This window comes from Dipodomys spectabilis, unplaced genomic scaffold (genome assembly GCF_019054845.1).
Source record: "Dipodomys spectabilis isolate Male_0828 unplaced genomic scaffold, ASM1905484v1 ptg000069l, whole genome shotgun sequence".
In the NCBI taxonomy this organism is placed as follows: domain Eukaryota; kingdom Metazoa; phylum Chordata; class Mammalia; order Rodentia; family Heteromyidae; genus Dipodomys; species Dipodomys spectabilis.
In genome coordinates, this window is record NW_024870746.1 from 16,727,501 (window position 1) to 16,750,404 (window position 22,904).

Consider the following 22,904-nt stretch of genomic DNA (forward strand, 5'->3'; position numbering starts at 1 on the left):
GTGACAGAGGAGTGAGCCATACTCCTAATGCGAAATCTGGGGCTGGATGGGCATCTTCACCGTCAGTGCTTACTCAGGAAAAAGGTCTTGATATATTTATTCTAATCACCTTAAACTTCCTATGCTTCTTTTCTCTTGGCTGCATTTCTTTTACACAAATGTTGCTAACGGGAACCAGAGGAGAATGACACAAAAACAGCAAGGAAATTAAGCAGAAGTAGTCAGAGAGATAGAGAAAGCCTGAGGAGTGGGAGATGCTAGAGTTCTGAGTTTCACCACAGCAAGCAAAAGCAGGAATGATGAACTATGGGCAAAACCTCTGCAAAGCAGGGTACCTTAAGGCCAAATAGGATTTGTCTATGTGAAAAAGATACGAAGTGTGGAAATGGGACAACTTCCATGAACCATTCTCTGAGCTAGCATCTTTCCTCCTTTGTAATCTTACCCGAACATCAACCCTATCAAGTGCTTGTTTCTTGGTCCATCGCTCCATCTAGGAAAAAAATATGGGAAGGAAGGAGGAGCTGGCTTCACAAGTAAAGAAAATATCTCTGCAGCTGACTGTAAACTACCTAAATGGATTTTTTCAAACAATTGAAAATCTCGCTGGCCAGCACAGTTCTACTTTGATTAGGCATTGCCAATTTCGCGTGTCAGTGTATTCAAATAGCTGTAAATCTTGCCCAAATCTAGACAAAACACAAAAAAGCAATCCGTCTTTCAAGGTTACCTAGAGAAACTCAGAGACTTTTGCATGCAACCTGATTCTCTGGATGCCTTTCCTCGCAGAACAAACTCTTGTTTTCTAAAAATTGCAAGAGCAAAGACAAAGATATGGAAGCATTTGTTTTCTTGAAAGATAAAGGTAATAATTATACATGGGGAACTCTTAGACTTCCAAGGAGTCTGCAGGAAGGCTGATGCTGACAGGAAGCAGGCAGTTTGTTTTATAGCCCCTGATGTCTGTTTTTTAGTGTGGAGGGAAATGCACACTTTTAGAGCTAGCTTGCAAGCCATGCAGTATATCTGACATTCTGCCCTCTGGGAAAACCCACCAGTGAGGGAATTGCTCTGGTGATGCAGTACAGCTTGTAACTTGGAATCCCGTCGGAGAACTTTGTAGTTGCTTGTCAGTCAATGGGAAGATAAAAGAGGCAGCTTCTTTTCAAGCAATTTGAATTCATTTCCCTGTAATGAGTTAGAGGGTCAGGCAGCAGAAATGAGATCTTATAAAGTCTGTTTTGAGGGAGGAGGAAAAGAGCAGCAGGGAGACTGTCTAGGTACGGCTGCAGTATGGTTGACTTGTCCTTGGTCCACTTCTTTAGAGGGCTGCTTGTTCAAACATCTGCGTTCATATTTTTAGAAGGGAAGGCCAAAGAATGTGTAACTCTCTCCTAAATTAAAAAATTAAAATCCAGCCTATGAACTCTTAAGTCCCAATATCTAAAGCAGCCAGGGATAGTCTATCTTACACACATTCTCAAAGGCTGACAAGTTAAAGATATTATACTCTGCTTTTACTCACATAATATAGTCATTGACTGTACAATTTATTATAGAGACAAAGGAGAAATTGAATGAATGCCATGGTTGGTTCTTCTTGCTATAGACAACAGCCCTGAGCTGTCTCTCTATTTTCAGATGATTTTTACATCCAAACAAGAGACTTAGGATGACTGTATGAAATTGCCTTAAGGTTCGAAGCAAGTGTTAATTTGAAAAGCAAGTTTTCCTTAAAAAAGAAAGTGTTTTTCCATTCTTGCTATTGTTTCTAATATTTATAAGATGATTTCTTTGTTACTTTGTATGTCCCTCCCTCACAGTATAACCCCTGTTTTCACTGTATTTGATGTTAGTATAATTTGGGGAGGGGAATGAAAAAAACAAGTTGTTTAAATAGGGATACAGGTGTACCCATTGCAACAATGTGATGTACAAGACATTATGTTGAAAAACAAACTTTACAACTTTGGTGTGGGGAGGGATGGGGCAGGGGTGGGGGAGATGGGAAGGGATGGGAAGGGGAAACAAAGGAGGAGGCAACAATGCTTGATAAGAAACACACTCATTACCTTGCTCATATAATTGTAACCCCTCTGTACAGTATTTTCACAATAAAAAAGAAGAAAGGAAGGAAGGAAGGAGGGGAGGGAGTGAGGGAGGGAGGGAGAAAGGGAGGGAAAGAAAGAGAGAGGAAGGGAAGTAGGGAGGGAGGGAAGAAGGAAGGAAGGAAGGAAGGAAGGAAGGAAGGAAGGAAGGAAGGAAGGAAGGAAGGATCTATCTTTGCATAAAGTTCCAGCACATTTCTGGAGGTATGAACACAAATAGTTATAAATATAAAGGAAAAAAATAATTACTCTATCAGTAGCAAAATATGAATGGGCATCCTGAGCTCTATGTCATTGTAAACATTTGGCTGTAGAATACATACTCACCGAGTATATATTGGCACTTCTGATTGTATATCGTGTCATGGCCAATAAAGCTATAGAAATGCATAATTAGGACATGCTCTTCTATAGGAAAGGAGTTAAGCATTCATTTATCAAACTTATTTGAACACTCATCTCTTCTCTACTTCATACAAGAGCTTATTGAATTTGTGTCTGATATCTAATTGGCTATTTTCTTGACATAATGAACAAGTACACACTGCACTGTTGTGTCTGTTGAGACAATGACGCAATGTGGTAATGCAAATTGTTACTTGGGCTTCCTCCTGTGGTATGATGCAACTCACAGAAGCACCAGTGGGCACATTTCAGAGTGAAATTCATATTGCACATACTGCTCACTACATGGTTATAGAGGAATCTACCCACTTCAGGCCCTCCTTAAATGAGATTGCTACAGAGTGAATATAGTCATTTTCAGATGATATCATTTTGGCTTTGGAGGAATTTGAATAATTGAAAAATTAAAATCCTCCCTCCTTTTTTTAAAAAGGTAAAGAGCACACAGGACTTAAGAAAGCATGTATATCGGTGGTGACTGTCACCTGGAAAATTAGTCAGGAAACAAATGTATAGTTTGTACCTGTAATTGTATACCACTCTATACCTGACATGCTTAACTCATAGCAAAAGTTCAATAATGCTGAACACATGGTGATATTTGAATCAGTGTTTTTATATTTGTTTGGCTTAGCTTTTTAAATTCGTTTTTTAACCTAGGGTTTACAGTTGCATAAGTCAGGTAATGAGTACATTTCTTTTTGAACAGAGTCACTCCCTCCCTCATTTTCTATCAGATTTTCTCTCTTGATGCCCCCCCAAAATTATATAGTTCATTTCCAACATAGTATCTAATAAGTATCACTGCTGAATTAGTTCACCCTTTAAATTTTTTTCAGAGCTAGTTTGGTTTAAATAATACCCATTGTGTATTTATTATATTTTAATTTCAGCCTGTCTTTGCTATTTTACTATAAAGTGGTATGTGAATTGTGTGTGGGGGGGGGGGTGTTTTCATAGCTATATGATGTATAAATATATTTGAGACATTATTGCAAGCACTTTTAAATTCCATTGTACATGTTAAACATTATACCATGAAATTTTTCTAACGCGCGGGTGTGCGCGCATGCACGCACGCACACACACACACACACACACACACACACACACACACACACACACACATATACATTCTCAGTAGCCTAGTACTATGCCAAGGTGGGAACTCATTCTTTTTGTGTTGGACTTCTTTGGTTTTTGTTGTTGTTTTTTTTACTACTAGGAAAATAGTATTAAAATATACTTCTGCGTAAGTTCTTAACAATACAACTAAAAAAGAATTGTTAAATTAAATGTTGGGAGTGTTTTTCCAGACTCTCAGTATGCATCAGAAAAATGCTTTTAAGAAAGGTCACATCAATTCCCCTGCCTTCCAACAGTATGCAAATATGTTCATCTGCCTCTTAATTGTGCTCATTTGATAGGTAGAAATGGCAGTTGCTTTACTTTGCATATCTTTTATTTCTATTGAGCTTAAACACTTGCTGTTTGCTCACTGTTTGTCTCTATGTCTTTCTTATTGGTGTGTTCACATGCTTTGCCCAGAAGATTTGAAAGGCTCTAAAATTTGGTGCAATATTCTTAGCAGCTTTAAGGTTATAGGTAAGATTTAGTCATTACAACTTTAACTATTTTATCCAGCTTATATGTTTGCTTGGTTTGCAAGGTCTAGGAAGGAGTGTTTTTTATTATTAATCATTAAATACTTGTGGTTTTTTTTCTTCTTTTGGTTGTGAGGCTTGAACTCTGGGCTTGGGTGCTGTCCCTGCACTCCTCAGCTCAAGGCGAGTGCTCTACCACTTGAGTCACAGCACCACTTCCAGTAGTTAATTGGAGATAATAGTCTCACAGACTTTCCTGCCTGGACTGGCTTTGAACCGCAATCCTCAGATCTCAGCCTCTGAGTAGCTAGGATTACAGGCATGAGCCACCAGCGCCTGGCCTTAAATACTTGCATTTTTGTATAAAATATTTTCTTCATCTAGAGTTGAAGCACATATGTTGCTGTACTTTGCAATTATATGCCAGACATTTAAACTTGTGTAATGATTTAATGCATCCAATTCCGAAAAAGACACACCTAATTCCCTATGTTCGTGGGCAATACACCAGAAAGCTTCTGGCAGCTTAGCAACCTCATTCCTTGTGTCTGACAAGAGAAAAATTTAGACCACCTGGAAATATAAGTAAAGGTGAGAGGAAAGTTTATTAGAAAAGAAATGTGGTAGAGAAAGAAAATATATAGAATAGATATGTCCTGAGGAAGATATGGTTCAACCCATATCCACCATCTTGACTATCTTCCTCCTTACAGAGCTTGGGCTTGGGTTAAATAAGAAGAATTGTGGTCCTTAAAGATGGCTTTCTCTTGAAATCTAAAAGTCACAAGTACTTTGACTCATGCCTGTTATTCTAGCTACTTGGAAGGCTGAGGTCAGGAGGCTCATGGACTGAGGCCAGTCCAAGCAAAAAGCTTAATGAGATTCCATCTCTACCAATACACATGGGGGCATGGTGCTGTACACGTATCTTGTTTCTATGCTATTCAGGGCACATAATTTGGAGGACTGTGGTCTAGGATAGCAGAGTCCAGAGAATAGAAGTAAGAGCCTACTGGCAAGATAACAAAAGCCAAAGGATAGGGTATATGGTTCAGATGGTAAAGTACCCACTTTAAGGCCCTGGGTTCAAACTCCAGTACTGAATAATAATAATAATAATAACAATAATAATAACAATAACAACAAAAATAAGAATTTGCCTACTCAATTGAATTGGCATACTGGGTAAAACACTTTTTGTTTTAAATAAAAGAACTTCAAACACTTTTTGTATTACATAAAAGAACTCCAACCCAAGTTCTGTTTTATGAACGTAGCCTCTACAATTGGTTATTTTAATGAAGCAGCAACCAAACAATTGGACTAGTTTCTAGTAACTAATTGGAGAGTCTGAATATGAGCTGATGATGTAAATAGAAGAGGTTTCAAATCATAGCCATTTGTAGTCACTGAAATACTAAAAAATCCTGACCCTTGAAATCTTTTCAAGAAATAATCAGATGGGCACACAAAAATATGTGTAGCATTATGTTCCTGACATTTTGTAAAATAAAAATTGAGTTAGGTGGGACAGGCCAAAGATGTGGTTGAATGGGCAACGGCATAAATTCAGTGCATGATGGTAAATAATGCAGTGGTATGCAAAAGTATTTCAATTGTTGGTAAAAATATATATATATATTGTTGTTGGGTACCAGAGGAGTATGGCTATGATCCTAGCTACAGGGTTCAAAGACAATCTGGGCAGGAAAGGCCATGAGAGACTCCTGTCTCCAATTATCCAGCAGAAGACTAGAACAGAGCTGTGGCTAAAGTGGTAGAGTGCTAGCCTTCAGGGAAAAAAGCTAGAGGACAGCATCCAGGCCCTGAGTTCAAGCCCCAGTACTAGCACAAAAAAGAAAGAAAAAAAAAGAAATCTGTATTGTTGCATACACAATAGTAGCATAAAATTCTATAATAGCAAAATGCGATAGATTTTACCGATATGCAAATTAATAGGAAAGGATAACACACCAAAATGCTAACATGATAGCACTGGGTTTTTTAAACTTTTAGATGGTAGTTTAAACTTTTCCTACTTTCTGAGATACTCTTCAAGTTTGCAATACACAAAAACTTATCTCACAATGAGACAAACAAGGAATGTCAGAAGCTAAAAGAAAAGAAAAAACTAGGCTAGTGTGTAGCATGTTTCATTTCATAGGAAAATTATCAAAAGATTTTAGGAAAGAGGCCTTAAAACCTCAAACTCTCATGAGAGCCTGGCAACAAAAGATGAGAATTCATTATGCAAGGGATGCTTTAAAAATCTTAGATTTCAGCTTCTTCAGAAGCTCAACCCACTGCAATTGTTGTCTGTTATCATCTTGCTGTTATTTGACTCTCTTAAACTTAAAGTGGTTCATTTTTCCACTTTTCCCAATAATTTATTCCTTTATGATAATAGGGCTTCTTATCATCTTTTTGACTTGTACCCTGTTTTCTTGTTTAATGATTTACTCAGCATGGCATCTGTGAAAAGTTATCATACTAGAAAAATTATTATGCTCTAATAATTATGGTACTATCAAACTGAATTGCATTATTTCATGGTAAATAGTAAAAATGTATTAATTTTGGAAGTCTTTTTATGCCAGTAAGGGTAAATTTACCTCTATATACTTTCATGAAACACCATGACAGTGCCAAATGCATTGACAGACGAGAGAACAAATCAACTCGTTCCTTACAGCACTTTCTTTCAAGGCCTGCTTCTGAAAGCAGCTTTCTTAGGACTGAAAGGTTTTGAACAGAATGATTTGTTCTATGAATAAAACTTTTACCCTCAGTAAGTACCAGCCAGTGGTTCTTGCCTATAATCCTACCTACTCAGGAGACTGAGATCTGAGGATCTTGGTTCAAAACAGCCCTGGCAGGAAAACCCATGAGACTCTTATCTCCAAGTAACTACCAAAAAAGCTGGATGTGGACTCAAATGGTAGAGCTCTAGCCTTGAGAAAAAACAGCTCCTGGGCAGCACCTAGGCCCTGAGTTCAAGCCCCAGGACTGACACAGAAACAACAACAACAAATAACTTTTACCCTCATTTTGTATAAATATGCAGAGGTAGATATTGGAGCAATGAGTTTTCTTTCCACTTTAAGAGGAAATTAACTATATTATACAGATGCATTCTGATTTTTCCTTTAGCACATTAGAATGGCAGTGCTCAATAGAAATGTAATGTAAGTTCATATGCAATTTTGAATTTTCTAGTACCTCAAAAATATTGAAATCGAAGCCGGATGCTGGTGGCTCATGCCTGTAATCCTAGCTACTCAGGAGGCTGAGATCTGAGGCTCAAGGTTCAAAGCCAGCCCGGGCAGGAAAGTCTGTGAAATTCTTATCTCCAATAAACCACCAGAAAACTGGAAGTGGCATTGTAGCCCAAGTGGTAGAGCACTAGCCTTGAGCTGAAGAGCTGAGGGACAGCGCCCAAGCCCAGCGTTCAAGCCCCACAACTGACAAAAAAAAAATTGAAATCAGGGCTGGGAATGTGGCTTAGTGGTAGAGTGCTTGCCTAGCATGCATGAAGCCCTGGGTTCAGTTCCTCAGTACCACATAAACAGAAAAGGCCAGAAGTGGTGCTGTTGCTCAAGTGGGAAAGTACTATCCTTGAGCAAAAGAAGCTCAGGGACAGTGCCCACACCCTGAGTTCAAGCCCCAAGACTAGCAAAAATAAAACTGAAGTCAGTTGATTAGGGTTTCCTAAGCAATCAAAGTAGGCAAGTATCATGTCAATCCATAAGCTAAGCCTTAACAATAAGATAATATATTGTTTTCATATAGTAAGTCTCTATTCAGAAACTGGGCCTGGACACTGTCTGTCCCTTGTCTGATGTTTTATCACTTGAGCCACTCCTCCACTTCTGGTTTTTTGATGGTTAATTGAAGACAAGTGTCTTCAAAATGTATGTATGTATATATATATAATTAAAAAAAGGAAGTATGACCAGTACAGCTAGCCACACCATTGCCACTAAAGTACGACTAGCCATGTTAGCCCCACTTCTAGTGTCAAAAAGGCAGGTGGTTTGTAGCCATCAGAATGGAAAGTGCAGGTGCAGAGTCGTATATCAGACACTACAATCATGGACAAGCTAAAACTAAGATCAGTGGCCAGCTATTGGAGATATTTTGTCTACTAGATTTCCAGGAATGTGAAGTGACTAATTTTTTGGCTGGTGGCTTCAGCAGACAGAATCAAAGGACTGCTTTGCTTTTTTATTTACAAATCATCATTTTTTTCTAGTAAGGCAAATATCTGGGCCAAATTAAACAGAGAGCTATCTCACCTGAATAGCCCTGTTACCTTCAGGGAAGCCCCCAAATTGATCCATTATAAATCAAGTTTTGAGTAAAATAAAGCATACTTATGCTAAGAGGAAAATTAATTAATTAATTAATTTTTAAAAATGTAGTTGGGTTGGACCACCATATTTTATTCTTGCTCCTCAACTGTCTTATAAATCATGTAAATAAGTACAATAAACATTTACTGAGTGATTTCATAATACTTTGGATCTATCGGTTCATCATTTGTGATGACATGTAGAAGTTGGTCTAGGAAAGCTAAAACCATGTAGGATGTCAAACAATGCCTTTCATCAATTTTAGAGCAGCATTTCTTCTCGGGCATTACAACAGAGTGTAATGGCACTTGGAAGTATTGACATTTCTGATATGACTTCATTCGCCTAGCTCAGCATTCTTAAAGAATAAATAGTTTTTTCAATCTGTGATTGAAAGGGTTAAATAGTACCAATTCATTACCACTCACCAAAGGATTTATTTTGTTCTCATAAATCAGTTTTATTCCACATTTTTATTATTCCCTTGGGTGAGCTACTCCAATTGAAATCAATAGGATTGCAAGTGACACAATCAATCTAGATATTTGATTATGGATTAGAGATCCCCAGGTCTGCTTTTTTTTTTAAGCTAGTTTCTTTCTGATCATCTCCCTGAAGAAAGAAATATTCTTATTGGCATCTATGAGTTATGAACAGGTTTAAAAAGGACAGAATATTGTTCACTGATATGCTGACAATGGAAGCCAGAGAATGAGCAGAGATTTAAAGATAAATACTAAAATTATATAACTTTCACATGATTAAATTGTTCAAACTTCTGTGTTTTATTCTGAAAATGAACTCAAGATTTAAAATAACTTGGTTCTTTCTCTTAATCCAAGCCTATTAATGCAATTGGTAGTTATAAGCTATACTCATAGGGTATTATTAGGTGAGTAACTACTTCTCATGACAAAGCTCCTATCTATTTTCACACATTTGCTTTAGAACCACATCCCAACAACTGCTCTAGGTTAACAATAAGAGAACACTTAAGGTGAGTAGAATGTCTTTGAAAGGTATCCAGGCTGGTCCCTTTTCATGTCTATATTTAATCTAGCTTAGAAAGACACCATCTGGGGGGGGTTTGAGAGAGAAAAACAGTTCAACTTTGAAGCACAGAGTAAAACTGATTACGCTTTTGCTCAAGAGGCCAACATTTATATATTAGACTCTCTGCTTTACAAACAAATTTATGTCTTATGACCCTTTCCATATTGGATGCTTATTTGGGGACTCCTGATACCACATTATAGTTCTCTTGCCTCTGAGTCACCTGTTCAGGGCTCTCTAAATGAAATTTTTGCATAGGTAACATTAAACCATAGAGTAATTGAGATATTTAGAATAAGGCAGTGTTTATGTACATATCTGATTCTTTTGTCAAAATAAGGCTATATGAACACTGCGTCTGTAACTTGCTGCAAATATTTTAGCCCTTTTTAATCACTGACTTATTTTTACCAGAATCTGCAGAAGGGTATAATTCATGTTTTGAGAAAATTACTTAAGTCTGATTTTCCTGTTGTTGGAACGTAACTAAGAAATGTCTTTCATAAACAGCAGAAAGAATAACTCAATCAAAATGGCTTTTCATGTACTCTTATTATGCCATTAAAACAAGAGCTATCATATATACAAAAATATTTGAACTTCTATTGGTGAATTTCCAGGACAACTGGAATTAGGGTGATCTCTCTCTAAAATGTATTTTATTCCTGCTTACTTCTCTTTTGGTAAGTTTGCATTTATAACTGCTGAATAATGAAAAGAATACAGAGCATTCATACAAGTTGAAGCACACTGCTGTAGGAACATGTTGCACATATCTCATTGCATTGTTTGAAGAGTTCAATTGAGACAAGCAGGCTTTGGTTCAAGCCTATATCTTAGCTATTCAGAAGATTGAAAAGGGAAAAATCCTAGTTCAATACCAGTCTGGGCCAAGAAAAAGAGACAGAGACAGAGACAATGAGAGAGACAGAGAGATACAAAGAGATAGAGAAAGAGAGAGAGAGAAAGAGAGAAAGAGAAAGAAAAAATGAAAGAGACCAAGAAGCAGATGCTCTTGAATCAAGAGCATCAATCCCCAAATTGTAAATGATTCTTGTTCAGAAAGACACAACACAGTCTCTCTTATAGTTGAATTTAGAGGTTGGCAAGCATTTTCTAATAAGGACCCAGAGAACCCTTATTAGTAAACATTTCTATGTTCTCTGCCAGAACTATTAGATTCTTCAGTTGTATCATGGTCTTCATTCTAATCAACTTTATTTAAACAAACAAGCCTCTGACCAAATTTGGTCTGTAATAGATCTCTGATTTTGTTATGATTTGTTTAGAAGTTAAAATATAATTTAGGAACTTTCTTTGGGTATTTGAAGCATTTCATGATTCTGTTATGCTAACTTTAAAGTCATATAACAGGAAAATAATATTCACTGAAATCTCAATGCTTGTAATGTATGCCATGTTAACATATGGTGACCATCATTTCAGACCTTTGTCAATTTATATGTTTTTAAATTTTTCCAGTGTTTTTACCCCCCTCTGGCTAAGTAAAATATATACTTTTTTATCTTACAAGGATTGCATATTATTTTCTCCAAGGATTCATGGTTATTTTGTCTTAATGTTTAATATTTTTTCTTCCTTTAAGTTCATGCTGCTTAAAGCATGACAGTTATGTGTAGACTGTACTTGTTTTGATCTTTTAACCTACTTCTTTTGCTTTCTGCTCAGTCTTCTACAAGCCTAAACTTTGAGGACTGGCTTTTGATGACCTGTCTTTCTGTTGCACTTAAGTTTCAGAATGAATGTTATTCTTCTGTTCCTTGTCCCTTTTGCATTTGCTCCCTCAGAATTTTTTAGTTGTTTTTGTTCATGCTATTCTTGTACTCTTATTGGGTTATTTGTTTTTGATGGGTGATTTGTGACACTTGAGTTTATCCATTCTCCTCCCCCCAAAAAATGTTTTCCAAATTATTTTCAAATCTATTTCCAGTGAGATGATTTAAACACAGAGTCTCAAATATATACATAGCATCTCCAGGATGATATCTGAAGGTTCTCCATTCCTAGTTTCCTGCTTAGTGTAATCAAAAGCAGTGATTTGCTTCTAACCAATGGACTGTGACAAAGGAGTTGGAATGTCACTTCCATAGGGAAAACACTGATAGTACCATCTAATTAAGAGGTGTTCCACCTCTATCTAGTAGGTGGCCCTACTAGAGCGGTTCATATGGGAAAAAATGAAGTGAGCCCCAGATAACAGGAAGCTAGTAACCAGAGGCAACCTCAGGTAAAAGCCAGAGAGAAACTGAGACCTGACCTTTCCCCCTCCCCTCCCCCCAGTCCTTACCACCTGCAGGGAATTGAATGCCATCCACAGCCCACCCCCTCCCCATGTCTTTGTGAGAATTAAGCAGAATTCCTGATAAGCTATAGCCATACTCCTGACCTACAAAGATCCTGAATGTTTAATGTCTTGAATTGTTATGTTTGTAATAATACCAGGACACGGCAACACATAGCTACTATAGGAAAAGCCACAGGACCGCATCAAACAGAGCAGGTAAAAACCATCAGCAAAACACTGCAAGTCTCACCCCAACACTATATTGCTCAAATTGTCACTGTCCTCAAACTTAAGAACCATTTCAACCATGTATAAATCCTAGAAGTAGAAGGTGAATTCTAAGCATTTCATTAAATGACAAATGGGTGATAGACTGTGCTCTGGGATCAATAAAAGCAGTTGAGTTATCCACTTGATGACAATAGCAGTAAAGGCTCAGCAGGTGCGGTACGTGTAGTAAGGCTGTACTAGAGCTCCAGAAGGGGATATTTACCAGTGATAAAATAGTCGTGTTCATGTCCACTGTTTAGTTAGGAAGCTGGAGAGCACTTTCTGTAGAAGCATATTTGACCATATAGCTCTCAACATGGAAATAATGGAAGACATTTGTTCATTTGGAAAAAATATATAAGGTGTTCCAAGAAATAAATCAAAAGAGAAAAATAAACCTGGCATCTCATATTACATGTCTCATGAAAACAGATCACATTCCATTATTCTTTATATACATGTGTATTTTTCTTTGTTTTGTTGATACACTTTATTATTTAAAGCAGGTTTAGGTTCACAGCACTGCTAAATAGAAACCACAGAGATTTTACGTATCCTCCTGACACTGTGAGTCTTTTCTGATGTTAATAAAACTAAATTCATTTAGGACAATCTTAACTATGATTTACACTGAGAAAACTTGATTAGAATAAACCCTGCCCCAAATCAGTATTTTGAAATGACCCAAAAATATTAAGGAAGGTAACTGTGCAATGTTAGGTATAGTCTAGCCCATACATTTAAAAATGAGCTATACAGAAGAAAGCCCAAAAGATTCTCCATATCACAGAGCTGGCACCTTACACAATCAGGGCATGTGTTTTCATTTGTGGATGAAATATTTTGTGCATTTATTTCCTGAAATACAATTGTCATTCTAGGAAAATGATCAATTTAAAGAAGAGTCAAAGGACCACAGCTTTTATTAGCTAACAACTAATTAAAATCACTTTAACAGTAAACACATTAATGGTACAAAAAAAGGATACAATGTCTCAACACAGCACTGTCCTCCTGAGAGGATTAAGAGGTTTATAGGCTAGTTCTTCCTTTTTCAAAACATCCTGTGAGAAAGAAAGCCATGTAGATAGTTATCAATACACACTTTGTAGATTATCAAAAATATAAGCCTAGATAAGAATTTCCTTTGTCCATATATGAATTACAAAATAAGTGCCCAGTCCCTTTGAGGCCCCTAACATGGAAAGATTTGTAGAATGATAAAATCGGGAGGATAGATTTGTTAGGTAGAATAATTTAAAATAATATCCTTTTGAAGAACATAAAAGTAGCGTATTAATTAGGTGCTATCTAGAGTGACTTAGAATTGTTATCTTGTCTTAAAGGGTGGTTTTGCTTCTATGTCTTGATCTGCAGTAAAACCTTTAATGTCTTTGCATTTTGGTCTCAGTAGAGTTTTGTGACAGCGAGGTATAGTTGAACAGCTACACCTAAATTTGAGATCTCAACACAAGGAAAACCTAGCTTTTCCTTTATTCATATATAGCTGGAAGTGGGAAAATTAGTTAACATGTTTTCTACCTTCAGTTGTAATTGGATTCAGGAAAAGGCTAACTCAAAGCAGGCCCAAGTCTGACATATAAAATCCTCACAAGGTAACAAGAATCAGTTTGGTTTGTTCGCTGTCATTTCTCATTATAGTCTTTGTCATGAGAATGGATTCATGTTGTGCCATTTTCTGTTCTTGTTACAATCTTTGTCACATGAATAAGATATCAGGATGTTAATGTCTGGCATACAGTATTCCGTGTGCGATGGTACAATACAGGACTACACTGACCTTTGCAGTATTATGTATTCTGATTGGTTGTTCGTTTCACCTCTTCCCCACAAGTTAATAAGGCTGTAAAAAGGAGAGAACTGAAATGGCCAGCCAGTCAAATTATAGAATATTGAAAAGGTCAGAACAGAACAGCACAGAGGAAAAAAATTATGGAATATATGGTGCATTAAAATTCTTGCGACAATGATTATAACCAGAATGGGAAAGGATATCCACTTACGTTATTTCAATCTTGAGAATCCCATAGGATGAAACACCTATGGGACACCATCATACATGTTAAAATAACCATTTGCATTGATTTTTACTTTTTAAAAAATGCATAGAAAATATCCTGCTAGTCCACAGATAAGAACATTAAGATTTTCACCTTACCAAATGAGCATGGAAGTCATTAACATTTTAGTAGGACTTCATATTTAAAATTTGAAGGAAAGGTTCTTGGTAAGTGAAACCTGTTGGCCAAAAAAAATATATATTGACCATTTCTTCACTTGACACTTTGCTAAAAATAAAATAGGAAAGCAGGAATGCCTTAAAACCTAGAAGAAACTTTAGAATATGGAATGCCTGAAATAGAAGCTACAAATTTCTTTTTTTAATGTATGTGAGCTATGCAAAATTTGTTTTCTCCTTTTCATGCAATGTACAAAGAATTTTTTCCTTTCCCTGCCTTGAGCAAGAGAAGGAGGGAGGGAGGATAGAAGGGGAAATGGAGAGAGAGAAAGGGAAGGAAGAAGGGAGAGAGAAAGAATGAGCACTTTGGGAGGGAGGGAGGAAGGAAAGAGAGGAAGATAAAATGAGCACTTAAATCAGATATCCTAAAGATACTGTTCTCTGATGTGCAATAATAACTACTCACTTTTAAAATTGTTTTATGCATATTTTTACATTTGTTATAGAACAGCTGTATTTGATTTTATAGTCAGAAAAGATAGTGCTCGTTTAAACATCAGTTTTTTTGTACTCTGTCTAGATGCATTATTTCATGAATAAACATCTTATCACCCAAAGTTAGAAGCTAAAGGCATCCTTAATAAGAATACTTAAGCGATCCTGTTGCTTTTAGAAGCAGAAGAAATGAATTTGAATCATATTCAAATACCCATAGATTAAATAACTCCATCAGTAGTTCTCAAATTTCAGTGTGCTGAAGCAAAATCACCCAACGAGCTCTAGACCCTAGACTTTGATGTTTTTCCTCGGTGGGTCTGGGGTGGAACTCAGACATGTGAATGTTTATGAGCTAGCTGTAGGAGATTTTGATGTAGATAAAGGTAAAACTTGGAATAAAAGAATAGACAAAGAATTGGAAGTCCATTGGCTGAAACCAAGCCAAATAGCCTGTGGATGCTGGAAGGACACCTGATCCTCATTCCCTGGGAATGTGGGCTGTGGGGAGTTCCACAACACAGCAGTGTAAACAGACCTGTACCATCCACTTACACTCACAAATTGTGTGAGAGCTGTGGCTGACTAGACAAGATGGTGATAGAAAATTCAAACCACTTTGCTATTTTCTACCTTGATTTTGGTGGGTGGGTGGGGGGAAACTGAACCCACAGGGCTGTATTTTCTGCCCACTGAAAACAAAGCTTGTTAAGTAAAAAGTGGTTTTAATGAGGATTAAAAGGAAAGAGAGTGAGAGAGAGAAAGAAAGAAAAAGATTCTCCCTCAAGAGGAGTGATTACCTTTTAACAATCTGAGATTCTTAAATATCTGGGAATTCAAATGTATTAAGGAGCAGAGGAAGAAAGAGAGGACAGAGTGAATGAGTCTGAGTGGCAAATGAGGTCCTTGTTTGCATTTGAATTTAGAGATATTTTTTGAACTTCCTGGAGAGTTGAAATGGTGTCAGTTGTGCTAGGCCTGTGTGCATTGAACTATGTTCGTAGAGTGAGAGAACATTGCTTTCCCTCAGCCGCCTGGTGCCTGGAGATATATGTGTGATTTTTTTTTTTGAGCTGAGCAAAATTGTTATGTAATTGCAAACTTCTCATAATTATTGAGTAATTATATACTTCTTATAATTACTGAGTAATCATTGTTCTATAACTAGAACTTAAACATTTCAACTAATTGTATAATTACCACGTATTAATGTTGTTATCTGGGAAACTGAGAATAGTACTTAATATATTTCCTCTTGTCATGCCATGTTCAAAGCTAGCAATGGCATTTGTTTTATAACTCAAACTTCGCTCCAGAAACAAATAAACACAAGGCAAGAGAGAAATACTTCCGACAATATGGTAATCATAGATGTTTACTCTTTGATCTTTCATGTGTACCTGAGTAGAAATTGGTTTAAAAAAAAACTGTTTTGAAAAATGCTCTCATGACTTGCTTGTAGAATGTTTGTTGTTGTTTTGCAACTTTCCGTCTTTTGTAAGATGTGCAAATTTGACTACTTCAGAGTCAGAGAAGCCTCTACTTGGGTCTCTGTAGGAAAGGTGACCTTTTTGAAGTTTTACAGCTGAACAGGTGACAATACAGAGGTTGTTTCAGTTGTAATGGAGAATGTCGTGAGAAGCTAAGTGCCTGAAAACTGGAGTTCTTCCCAACCTAATCGTTTGTTTAATTATTCTTCCACAATGATCACAAAGGCCTTGCATTTCATCTGGGGCTTGAACACAGGTCTTTTCATTTTTAAGCTAAAGCTGGCACTCAACCACTTGAGCCACAGCTCCTTTTCCAGCTTTTTGATGATTTCTTAGAATTAAGAGTTTCATGGCGTTTTCTGCCTAGGTTGCCTTCACACATCAATCCTCAGACTTCAGTCTCCTGAGTAGCTAGGTGAGAGCCACCAGCACCTGACCTTGTATTCAATCTTAGCCAGATTTGTTGAGTACAGGAACTCCATTTTATACATTTTAGACATACTCTTTTCTGCACCAAAGTCTTCTCTTATGCATGCTGTTAGAACTTGATACTTTCCAGTAGAATCAAGTGGACTAGCTATGAAAGCTAAAAGGACATCATTTGGAAGTGTCATTTCAATGTATAATGAAATTCTCAAAGGCTATTTTGCACTTGTCAGAGCTTCTTGCCAATATATGTTACAAATACATACATATAGATCATCTATTTCCATTTAAGATGTTGCAATATTGCTTTTTTCTTTTTTCTTTTTTTTTGAGGGGGGGGATCCGGTCGTGGGGCCTGAACTCTGGGCCTGGGCGCTGTCCCTCAGCTCTTCAGCTCAAGGCTAGCACTCTACCACTTGAGCCACAGCGCCACTTCCACCTTTTTTCTTTTTGCTTATGTGGTGCTGAAGAATTGAACGCAGGGCCTTAGGCATGCAAGGCAAACACTCAACCACTGAGCCACCTTCCCAGCCCCTGCAATATTTCTTTAAGCTTTGGATATCTCTTTAACTGGATCTACTGGAAATGAATAAAAATTACCACCCCTTTGTACCCAAATGTACCATTTATTCTCTTTGGAATAAACCATTCCTTGACAATTACCAGAACAATAAATTTTTATATGCTACTAGGAATTTCTTCTGCGTGTGAAAAGCATACCTATGTCTTTTTGTAACAATAAAAATTTCAGCTAAGTTTCTTCCAAAAATCACTATACACATATTAAAAATTGTGCTTATATTCAGGATGGGAAGGTGGCTCAGGGGTAGAGCGCTTGCCTTGCATGCATGAGGCCCTGGGTTTGATTCCTCAGCACCACATAAGCAAAAAGAAAAAAGCTGGAATTGGTGCTGTGGCTCAAGTGGTAGAGCGCTAGCCTTGAGCTGAAGAGCTGAGGGACAGTGCCCAGGCCCAGAGTTCAGGCCCCACAACCGTCCCCCGCCCCCACCAAAAAAAAAGAAATAAAAATTGTGCTTATGTTTATAAAGATTTTTGTCTCCCCCACATTTCATGAAAATGGTCATGAAGCTACTAGCTATCATACTCCCTCTTATATTGTTCTGAGCTTTATTATTTTCAGAATGGCATGAAGTCACAAAGTATTAGTTGATTTAGTTAACTGTTTTTTTAATTGAGAATATATTATCTTGTTGGGAATGCTGGAAAAGTTCATAGTTGGGTATTTGATAATTACTTCTCACTTTCCAGGAAAGGGTTCTCCCATTTGAGCCACAGCTTGAGCCCTTAATTGTTTTCAATTTTGGATTTGGGAGTTTTTTGTTGTTGTTGTTGTTGTTGCTTTGGTAGGATCCAATGTGTTTTGTCTGGAGACAGTTTCAGATTTTGATCTTTCTACTTACAACTTGTAAGTAACTATGATAGAAGATGTTAATCACCACACATGTATCATTTCTTGAGGAAGATGGCCTTCCTAACATTTTGCCCTGCCTGGCTTCAAGTTATAATCCTCCTAAACTTCACTGCTTGTATGACTGAGATTATCGTCATGAGCTGGTGCCGCTGGCTGGAAGTAACGTATTTATGTGGCCAGGCAGCTTCTGTATTTTCCCACATGCTAACAAAATAGATCTTCTGACCATATCCTGATACTTTTGAGGGTATTCTAAACAATTCTGACTTAAAGAAGGATTAAGTAGAAAGACATGACAGCAGAAAATCCATACTTAGAGATACATGCAATCTATACATAGATTTTTTATAGCCATAATCGTTTTTATAGGTACTTAGGGGAAATGTGTTATTTTTGTCTTCAGCCCAAAGAAAACTCAAAGGAACCCTTAGATATGTATTTTAATGTTTTTTTTTCTTTCATGCATGTGTTTCTAACGCATTTATAAGATTATTTCTTTGTTGCTTTGTATGTCCCTCCCCCACAGTATAACCCCCGCTTTCACTATATTTGATGTCAGTATAACTTGTGGAGGAGATGGGGAAAAACAAGTCATTTAAGGATTCAGGTGGACCTGTTGCAACAATGAGAAGTACAAATTGTCATGTCAAAAACGAGCTTTACAACGTTGGTGGGGGGGAAGGGGGAGGAAGGATTGGGCGGGGGGGGGGGGGGGGGGGAGGGGGGAGGCTGGGAAGGGAGGTGAAGGGTAAACAAAGAAGGAGGCTGCAATGCTTGGTAAGAAATGTATGCATTATCCTGCCCATGTAATTGTAACCCCTCTGTACAGTATGTTCACAAATAAAATAAAAATAAAATTAAAAAAAACACAAGAAGCAATGCATAAAATGATCAATTTATATATCACATTATTTTACCATATACCTGATACTTGTGATACCGCTTCATATTATCTTCAATTATCAATCAAGCCACTTTGATCACTGGGATGAATGAAGGACAGGTCTGACTCTTGTTTCATTTTGCTTAACAGGTAGCAAAATAAAGGATATAAATATATTGCTGGTACTGGCCTTGGAACCCAGGGCCTTGTGCGTACTTGACAAGCACTATTCCAGTTGTACTATGCCTTAAGCTCGTATTTACTTCAGCTATTTTTCAGGGTCTCAGGATTTTGGTGAGGGCCTGCCTTGGACCAAGGTACCCCTACTTACCTACATAGCTGTGGCTATAGCGTGTTACTATGGCTAACTTGCTTGTTCAGATGGGAGTGTCTAACTTTTTGCTAGGCTGGACTTAATCCATGATCCTCCCAATCTCTGCCTTCTGTGCAACTGATGTGAACCCTAAAATCTGGCCCTACAAATTATTCATAGTGATGAGAGACCATACAAGGCCTCTTAGAGTGGTGTTCTTACTGTTTTTCACAATGTAGTCCATCAGGAACCCAAAAAAAAACATCCAAATCATAGGAAGAAAGAACTCTTACACCTGTGCTAATTTTAACCATTTCCTTTTTAAATCAGCAGGTAATAACTACACCCTCGTGAGCGGCACAAAAATCATGCACAGTACTAAGGAGACCAATGTTTGGGTGCTCACTGATGAGTTGGTTCCTTTTACTAACTACACCATCCAAGTGAATGCTTCCAATAGCCAAGGCAGCTTGACCAGTGATCCCATAACACTAGTGATGCCTCCAGGGGGTAAGTCGACCACACGTGTGGGCCCTCTCACATTTAACCCCTTGTTTAGTGCTGGAATTCATTTCTTTTAGAACGCTGACATTCATGGCACTTCTGGTTGTTAGGTTGTTTCCTGTGATCGAGATGCACTGCTCATCTTTTATTGTTTCCTTGAGACTGCTTCCATTTTGTACTGTGTGTGTGTGTGTGTGTGTGAGATGTGTGAGACACACATAGATTTCTGACTTTCTATGTTAAGTAGATTGGAAAAATGCATTTTGTTTAAGGTGTCACTTGCTTGAGACAACTTAGACTCCAAAAGGTGTGTGTTTTAAAGGCAAGCTTTAATTTTGTCCTGCAGGATTCTTTTTTTTTTTAGTTGTGAAGGTGATGTACAAAGGGGTTACAGTTACATAAGTAAGGAAATGAGTGCAAGTCATGAAAACTACAGGCCACACCAGATGAACACCTCCAAGTTTGCCATCTACTGATGACACTGATTTCACTTCTGCAATACTGCTTTCATATGTGACAAGAGTGTAGTTTGGATGTTTTCATTTAAATATTTCTCTGAAAATCTGACCTAATTCAAAAGTACTATAATTAGCCTTACTATGATCTACAATCAACTCCAGCCTTAACCTAAGTGTTTCTGGGAGCTCAATACTGAGAAGAACATCTCCCTCCCAGGAGAATGGAAAAGCAAAAACCTGCCTTAAAATAATGGAGCGTGATTCTCCACTGTGCATGTGTTTAGGAACAGTTTCTGTAAATACTCAAGAAGGACTGCACATCCTCAATACCTACTTTTTCACCAATTGCAGGAACCAGTATGCTCTAGAACGCCATGATCTTGTGAGCAGCAAAGTTGATAATAGGTCTCTCTCTATTCACAAAGAGATAAAAGAACAGCAAAGGACCTATTACTAGGGAAAAAAACACTCAGGCACAATTCACGTAGAAGCTCTTTACCCTCAAAAGAGCTACTTATAACCAGTGATTGCCTGCAGACCACACACTGGTGGTACCTTTTATGGTACTGTATTACTGAATGGATGTACTAACGCATTTGAATACAGAAGTTATAGTGTTTAAAAACAGAATACTTTTTCTGGGCTTAACTTGTGATGGCTTACACTTACAGTGGCTTACACATATAATCCTAGCTACCTGTAAAGCTGAGAGCAGGAGTGGTTAAAGGCCAGCCTCAGCAGAAAAGTTTGCCAGACCCTGTCACTAAAATAATCAACAAAAACAGGGCTGAAAATGTGGCATGAGAAGTACAGTACCAGCCTAGCAAGGGAAAAACCTTGTATTCAAAACCTTGCCTTGCCAAAATAATAATGATAAAATACTGGAAAGACACATTTGGGACTTACCAACATGAGTTAGTGTTGTATTTCATGATGAATAATAAAAATACTGGAATTAGAATTTTATTGGTGCTTCTGTTAAAATTGAGACCAAATCACAAAATAAATCAGATCCAAAAAGAAAAAAAATGTATGGGCAAATATATCTTTGTACTCTAACCCACTTGCTGGAAGTGATAGAAACTTGCTATAACTCTAAATCTTTGTATAAAATGTCTTTTATTCATAGTTAGGAATTGTTAGGAAAATGGAAGAGAGAGGAAAGAAACAGGCCACTCAATCTTCCATCGGTGAGGACTGTTTATTGAGATACAGCCGTGAGAAGCACAGCCTTCGCGCAGGCTTGGAGACTATGCAAAGAGGTAGGACAGGAACTGGGTTTTTATGACATCTGAGCAAGGAGGCAGAGGTTGATGAAAACGCTATGAGGTCTAGGAAGGGGAGGGCTTTTCGGTTGGGTCCACAATGGAATATTTGCAGGCATGCTTAGTTAGATTAGTGAGATTGTCCTGCCTGTGCCAGGCAGTCTGCACATACCTTTGGTAGCTTGCTTGGTATCTGTATGCACCTGGAAAAACCAGGGTGGGGGTCAATCCTTCCTATTCCATCTTTGGATACATGGAAAGAATGGGCCATGGGGGAGTGCCAAGGCCTTCATATAAGCTCTTTAGATACATAAAAAAATTGGGCTGAGAGGGGAGACCAGGGAAAGAAGTTGATGGTTGCCATTCTGGCTACTTTGTGCTGACATAGGGTGCCAAGGAGTCACTGGGGCTGAGGTCTTCAGGGTCCAGCTCTACCCTCGGCAAAGCAGGGCAAGACAATTTAAGCAAAGCCTCTGGTTGCCTGCAGTAATAGCATGGCCTTGACTTGCTCCCAGGTAGTATCCTCAGTGAGGGCTGTTATCCTGTTAAAGAGAAACTTTTGAAAAAGATGAGATCAGGCAAAAGGCTGACAAGGTGGTAGGACTGGTTTATATGAATGACACAGGAAAATACACCCTGGTCACGAGCCAGAAAAGTTTCACTTGGAACATAACCCCAGTTATAGCCTATTATAAGGAAGGAGGAATTTCCATGTAACTGACCTGGGCACAGAAAGGTTCATGTCTAAGGCTTCTGGCAACTAGGTAGGAAAGAGCATGGTGGACTGGTAAAAAATAAGCAGTCAGAAGCTGGGGCTGGACTGGAGTGGTAAATGCCCCAGTAGGAGATGCTGGTAGATGATTGGATTATAGAAATGCATGGCACCCAGGAAGGTGCCAAGGCAAGCTGCCCAGAGTCCAAGACTCACTATAAATAGAACTAGCAGGTAAAAAAGGAAAGAATGTAAGTTCCTGTCCAATTAGATAGGCATGGTTATTAACTATTTTCTTTTGACCTCCCTGCTCTCATTAATTTTGAAAACACAAAGTGATGCCATTTAGGATTCGGCACAGTCTTTTCCAACTGCCACTGGATTGACTCTTTTCACCAGGGCAAGCGTTTTCTCAGGGGTGTGTGCTTCTTGCTGTGATCTCTTTTGTCAGTCACTGGGCTTGAACTCAGGGCCTGGGCACTGTTCCTGAGCTTTTGCTCAAGGCTAGCACTCTTCCACTTTCAGCCAGAGCACTACTTCCAGAATCATGCAGGTTATTTAGAGATAAGAAGGAATTTCCTTCCTGGGCTGGCTTGGACCTCAGATCAAATGAGCCTTTGTCAACAGCT

The 22,904-nt window shown here is 38.0% G+C and overlaps 1 protein-coding gene across 1 annotated transcript in view; it reads left to right on the forward strand.

Annotated features, from left to right (window-relative positions):
* The window catches only part of Ush2a (usherin), a 635,341-nt gene that overhangs the window by 347,223 nt on the left and 265,214 nt on the right, over positions 1-22,904 (forward strand). Inside the window, exon 37 of the mRNA XM_042681986.1 lies at positions 19,667-19,846. Within this exon, the coding sequence (XP_042537920.1) occupies positions 19,667-19,846 (180 nt within the window). The remainder of the gene's footprint in view (positions 1-19,666; positions 19,847-22,904) is intronic.